General features: G+C 41.1%; 1 protein-coding gene across 3 annotated transcripts in view; it reads right to left on the minus strand.

Moving 5' to 3' along the window:
* Positions 1-768: 768 nt before the first annotated feature.
* LOC101851957 overlaps positions 769-7250 on the minus strand; it is a 34198-nt gene continuing 27716 nt past the window's right edge. For all 3 annotated transcript variants that reach the window (XM_035970425.1, XM_005100962.3, XM_005100964.3), the window contains 3 exons: positions 5899-5997; positions 4885-5013; positions 769-4164 (listed from right to left, as the gene is read on the minus strand). In XM_035970425.1, coding sequence (XP_035826318.1) covers positions 3046-4164; positions 4885-5013; positions 5899-5997 — 1347 coding nt within the window. In that variant the 3' untranslated portion in view covers positions 769-3045. The remainder of the gene's footprint in view (positions 4165-4884; positions 5014-5898; positions 5998-7250) is intronic.

Raw genomic sequence — 7250 nt, forward strand, 5'->3', positions numbered from 1 at the left:
GACAGACAGACAAATGGACAAACACAGACTCAGAGAGAGACAAACACATAGACACACACACACACACACACAGATAGAGATAGATAGATAGATAAATAGATAGATAGATAGATAGATAGATAGATAGATAGATAGATAGATAGATAGATAGATAGATAGATAGATAGATAGACAGACAGAGAGATATGGGCTGATTTTAAACACCAAAATGGGCTTCAAATATATGCATATATTAATATCATAATTTTAATGAACAACTCAAAGCTGCAAGAGATCCATGCAAGCTCAAATACACGTTAGCATATCATGCACACCCCCCCCCGTTCCTTGAAAAACGGCTACAAAAAACAGTTAATAAAAGCAAAAGCAAGAACATTTAAACTCCACAACACCCCCACTTCCACGCCAACGCATGCACACACACACACATAAACTCACACACACATACACACATATACACATATACGCACACACTCACACATAGACACATACATACACATACGCACATTCATACGCACACACATACACATACGTACACACGCTCATTTAATAATGAGAGGAATCTCTTTTAAAGCCTGAATCCTATGCAAATATATTATTTTGTGATTTCTTACTTATCCGGCTATATTAGACACAAATAGCTTTTGTTTACATATCTTATTTAGTTAACACAAAATATAAGTACATTTAGGTCACAGACAGTTTCCAATAATTCATAATAACTTCGCTTTGATAAGTTAGTTAAAATATTTTTTAAAAATATTTAAAAAAAAATGATTAGTCGCAAATAAAGAAACAGCTCCATCGACATCTATATAGATGATTCAGGAGGAGGGTTTCGACCTTGCCTGTCTGGCCAGTATGGGCTAAGAGGGATAGAGTCAGAACAGAAAGACCGAGATATACTCGATGAAATTCTCCGAACACTGGAATTGAACTCATATCTCCTTCGCGCAACGGTGTACCGCCTAACCACTGCTCCCCAGACGTCGTTTACGTTCCTTTAATTTCAGATTTTAAAAATATCACTTTTTAGAAATACGACTAAAACAAAGATTTGTTGACGCTTAGAAACGAGCTCATGGAATCTTTAATAAAACAATAAATTAACCGTACCTCGTGTTTTACTATCGTATCCATACGACGTGGGAACTCTGTGCCACCACTTTTCAAAGAGGAAATTTACTCGTTAATCCGATCCGTACGCTTTGCATAGCAGCCTGTCAAAACGATTTTTTGAGAAACACAGACAGTTTCAAAGAGATCTTCGCACTAGAAGTATTCTCAAATGTGAAGAATACAGCACCAGGGGTACACAATGACCACAGGGCGCACGGATAGGGTTAAAACAGATTCTTTCTAAAACATCTAACAAGATCGTGGCGCCTCAAGATTTTTTTAGCCCCACGCAACTGGCAGTCCTGCTGCAACTTGTCCTTACATGCATTTTGTTTTAGCGGATTTCTAAAGGCTTATTACTCACTAATAATAATAAAGTCTACTTCAGTAGTGGGCCCACATATTGTAGGGTTTTTGGCTTTCTGACTTTGAAGGGGAAAAGGACGAAAAGTCAGGTCTTACGTTCTTGTTGTGTTGTTTTTTTCTATTAATCTATATATATCTTGAGCAGCTCAGAATGTCTCACTGAACGTAGCTAGACTTGCGAGAAGACAAAATACAAAAACAAAACCAAAACCAAATATCAACCGGGAAAAAAACCACATTAAAAACCACCCACTCAACCGTCATTACGCGATTGAACGAAAATGGGTGGGGGTCAGAATGAATGAATGAATGCAAAAATATTGGCAAGCACTCACTCTTGGAAAGGTTATCAAAACCATTTGCATAGCGCTGAAACGATGATTCCACCCAACTTCGGTTCCTGGGGGACACGACCAAGGGATAAAGGTGCCATCAACTAGCGCAGGTGAAGAGATAAAAATAAATGGGTTGCCCTAGGACAGTATTAACCACACATAAAAATAAGAAGCGCCTCTTGAAGTTTTGGATTTTCCCACTTCAATGAAACGACTTTATAACATTTGAATAACTTCAGGCGATATGACACATCCGACTTTAGCCTTTTTGTAAAGCAAGCTATAGCTTGATTCACCGACCACACCCGCGAATTTAACATGATAAAAATGTACAAGTAAAGCATACGTTTGTAAGCTAAACATTGAGAGTTAACTTGTTGAAATGAAACACAATGCGAAAGATAAACTGGGTATAAATTATTAAACAGAGACTCGTCTTGCAGTCATCCTTCCCCTTTTCTCACTATCGACCCTGATAGGATCCTGTCTGTGCCTATGGGGCAAAAGACCGGACAAAACGGCCAAGGCGTTTTGACTATTTCACATATTTGTCCAAAGAACTAATGCTACTCTGTAGTATTTGAGACAATGGAATTATAGAAGTTTCTGGAAGAACAGGACCAGAGTTTGATAATTAACGCCACTTAATGATTCAGTAACCCCATGAAGAAATTTCCAATGGGGAAAAAAATAATCACATCTCCTTTTCCCAGGTCTACTGTGCATTTTAAGCAAAAAATGTCTCTCGATTTTGACTATGTATCATTAACAAAACAGAACAAAAAAGAAGCTTGTTTAAGAAAAAAAATGCGAAGACATTTGGTTAAAATTTTACGCACTATACTGACATATTTCACTACTCCATTCTGTGCGACCGAGGCTGCACTGCAGACAGGTGGAAGGTAACAGTGAGGTTATAAAAGCTCCATGGCAAAATATACACATTAAAAACAATTGAAATATAACTTTTGAAACATGCAAAACAGCTGATGAAGGAGAACACATTCATAACAAAATAGCAATTATTATTATTAACAAAATGAGGTTACAAAGCTCTGAGGCAAAATTTACAGAAGTGTGGAAATATAACGTCTGGAACATGTTTTTTTTAAAAAGCAGACAATGGAAAACATAACAAAACAAACATGTTATTTCTATGCACCTACAAAAAAGAAGAAGTACAGGTAATGACGTCATTCTGTAACACAAGTGACAACAAACACTCTCAACACGAGCAGTAGCAGTCGTCAGTTACAGGATACGGAATCTTTATCCATTTGCATTTTAAACGCAGCGCACCTAAAGACCCCTTTTGGGGCAGACTGTTCAATTTCTCTCTTGGCATCTTTGCGCGACGCCTTAGTCTATGAGAGAGGTGTAAATAATTGTTTTTATTAATGTCTTCAGGGTCAGAACCATGAATGTCCTTCACATTATTGTTCATATATCTTTTAGGATAATCAGTTCCGTCGTAAACATTTTCAAGGTCTAATTCATCTTCTTCCGGATTTTCATCTTCAAAACTATCCATTTCTGAAGTAATATCGCTTTCCTCGTCTGAATCGTCGACTGTGACGTCATCAGTGCTAAGATTGTCTCCTTCAGAAGACGTCCACAAAATACGGCGACGTCCCACTCGTTTCGGAAACCGAAAGTCATCTGAAACATGAGATTCCGTCTCACTTCTCTGACTTCTTCGGACGTGTTTTTTCCATCCTCGACGACCTTTGGCGCGCATGGCCCGGGCAGTCTTAGCACTTCCGCTGAGTTTGAAACGGTTGAAGTTATCCAGAGCTTTCTGATTCCGACACTGCCAGCGAAGAATTTTGAGTTTTTTCGACCTGGCGGGAACACAGTGCATACCAGGGGGCCACGAGCAGGATACGCTCTTCTCTGACGCCGATCCCGACGACGACGATGACGACGATGATGATGTCGACGACGACATTGAGTTGGCTTCCTCGCCACACATTCCTCGTCTGACCCATCTTGGCCAGAAGAGCAGGCCGAGATCTTCCCATTTGAAGTACACGGGACAGGAAGCTTGGCGCGTGAGCCAGGACTGCACAGCATTGAGAACATCACTGTTCAGAGAATTCAACACACTGTCACTATTCTCTCCCGATGTGTCATTTCTGACGGTGGAAGTATCGTTGATGTTGTCATCTCTTGCAAGGCTCTCGACCTCTCTCTGTAAGGCGTCCCAGTTCAGAGATTTCATGTCCTGGTGGAGAGATGTGTCGATTCGACGTTTGACGTAGGTTTCTAGAAGGCTCTCCGGCATCTCCGCTGACATCCAGAAGTTGTCAAAGTCTTTTCCCATTCGCCGCATCAGTCTTTTAGGCTGGAGACAATCACAGACACATTGTATAAGTCACGGAAGGAAACGTGATACATGAGGTAGTTGTGAAAAAAGCATTTATAGTAGACCTTATTTCTATATGTTATATGTTTCAGTTTTTTTGGTAAGGATTTAAGTCCCGTTGAGCCCGAGTCGGTCATTTGAAAGGCGACCACCTTTTTAGAAGAACAATTGTTAGAAGAAGACGATGGCATAAAGGAGAGAAAAAAAAGAAGATTCATAATGTTAAACATCACATCATTAAGAGCGTCAAAATGCAGACATCATGGGTAACATCTCACCATCGGGCCTGTAACGGGCCTATTTATGACCCATTGCCCGGTATCATCCCACACCCCCTTTTCATCTGTCTTCAGGGAATTTGTATCCATCTATTTGTCTTATTTAGCAAAGCTCACCTTACCAGAGTCTGTGGAGTAGCGGTTAGGTGCCTCGCTGTTGCACACAGAAGACTCGAGTTCGATTCTCGTGTGGGGAGAATATTAATTTTTATCGTGTATCTTGGTCGTTCTGCTGGGGCATGTTTTATTCCTCTCAAACTGGATTGGCTTCGATAGACAAGGTAGAAGCCCGCCTCCTAAATGATGTAAACCGTGTCCATGGGGTCATAAAAAATACGTTTGTTAAAACTTTTTAAATTTAAAAAAAGGAAGAGTCGCTCCAGATAAGCACATAATATAAGCAAAAATAAGCAGAGCTTACCTTGAGATGTTTCTTGCGCGGTGTGAGTCGCTTGAAGTCCAGGGAGGCCCCGGGCGGGAGTGTGAACTGTTGACTGCCAGGCGTGGGGGACTGTGTGGTCAGTCTGCTGGTCAGTCTGGGGGTCGTGTCCTGATGAAGAAGAGAAGAAGGGATTCCATATTTTTCTAAGTGTTGTTCTTTAGCATTTAATATCCGTGCGCCCTGGGGTCATTTTGTACCCCCGGGTTTGTATTTTTTTCCTTTTTAGAATACTTCTAATACGAAGATCTCTTTGAAACTTTCAGTATTTCTCAAAAATGCATTTTGAGAGAATGCTGTGCAAAGCGTACGGATCGGATTAACGAGAAAATTTCCTCTTAGGAAAGTGGTGGCACAGAGTTCCCCAAGTCGTATGAATACCATAGTAAAACACGACGTACGGATAGGGTTAAGCGAGGTACCGCACTACGGCAAAACAGTTGGTCAACGGTATTGTGTTTGAGTTGCGGGCAATGTAAATATCAGAAGAACGACTAAATTTATTAATAATTGTGTCGTGCTGGTGCTGTGGGCTTCTCTTATTTTCATTGTCCACAACACACGGTCCACTGTTTTTCTTTTAATGTGATGCCAGGCTAAGAACTCACTGTGGATCCCGCCAAAGGCTGCCGAAAACTTTATTCCTCATCAGAGATATTGATTTCCTTTAAAATAACCCGGGCAGAAGGAGCTCAATTACGGTTAAAGCTAAAGTTTGGATTAAAGTTAAATGAATATTTGTTAAAGTGAGACACACACACGCGCGCGCGCGCACACACACACACACACACACACACAGATATACAGAGAGAGAAACAGATAGGTAGACAGAGGCAGAGAAACAGAGAGACAAAGAGACAGACACAGACACAGAGAGATGGAGAGAGGGAAAGAGAGGGAGCGATGTACAATAACACTCGTTTATATCTGAGGTGCTGGAACAAAAAGGATGGTCATCTTGAAGAATCTTTCCCTAGAAGTACATGAAGGACTTACCTGTGCGCCAGGTGGTATGTGAAAGCCGGCCAAGACGCCGTTGAGAACCTGCAGGCCCAGGAGCACAGAGGAGATGTACAGCGGCATCACTGGACTTGTCTGTGGACACCACACAGAAACTATCGTCAGGCACAACTAAATGGGTAGACTTCCTTTCCTTTCTTTTTCTTTCCATTCCTTTCCTTCCCCTGATCCTTCCCTGTCCTTTACTTTACTTTACTTTACTTTACTTTACTTTACTTTACTTTACTTTACTTTACTTTACTTTACTTTACTTTACTTTACTTTACTTTTCCCTTCTTCTTGTGCGCTCGCTCATATGACCTCATGCCGTTGGGAACCATACAAATCTCCCTCTTCTTAGGTGGGGTCAGACCACACCATCACTAATTTATTCAGGACGGCATCAGCCATTCATGTCTAGGTGCAGTTTTCGGTCAAGGGATTAGTGGTGGCTTCTGCTGTAGATGATAAATATTATGTTATTCTGGGGGGAGGGGGGGGATTGCTTTGACGACGTTCAGCCAAGTTTTCCGCGGTCCACCCCTGTCTTTGAAGCCTGATTCTCTTCCTTTGTATGCTCGTGCAGCTTGCTGATTGGTAAGCATTCATATTAGTAGGTCGATTGGGAATGATTGCTAAGATTCACCTGGAGTACAGTTTTCCTAAGGCACTAGATTGAAAACTGAACCACAGAGAAACGTGGCTCTACATAGCCACTCGGATGTTAAAGTTTCTTTGGAAGAACTCTGTATAAATGAACTTGTTGATGTCACTGCTTCTGTCGTTTCTTATCGCTTTGGACGTTATCAAAACCCCTACACGTCTTTTTTTTATCGAACTGATTCCAGAAAAAGAAGGAGTATTTCTTTCTGAAGTAATTTTATCTCGATTTTTGCTGTTTAAAGACACACATTTTGGGAACATTAAAGAAGATGTGGCGGGTTTCGTGACTTGAAATACTGCCTTATCTATCATCCCAACTTTATGACTATTTTTGGTGAACCAAAGAGAAAAATACAGAGATTACAGAGAAAAAAGAAAGCACATGAACGACTAGACGCTTCAGATCATCGTGACCCACACGTCTTAAACGCCCGCCAGCCCCCATCAGCTTCGACAATCCAACACCCTTGCTCTGAAGAGCTCTAAGCATCTCACATGTGGCGTTGAATCATGTCGTGCCTTTCTTGATCGCTCCTCTTCATTTCTCCTCTTCAACTTACTCTCTGTTCTTTCTATTTTTTTGTATAACTTTCCCCCTTCTCTCTCTCTCTCTCTCTCTCTCTCTCTCTCTCTCTCTCTCTCTCTCTCTCTTCCTCTCTCTCTCCCTCTCTCGCTGATCAATTTTC

Source organism: Aplysia californica, unplaced genomic scaffold, assembly GCF_000002075.1.
Source record: "Aplysia californica isolate F4 #8 unplaced genomic scaffold, AplCal3.0 scaffold00266, whole genome shotgun sequence".
Taxonomy (NCBI): domain Eukaryota; kingdom Metazoa; phylum Mollusca; class Gastropoda; order Aplysiida; family Aplysiidae; genus Aplysia; species Aplysia californica.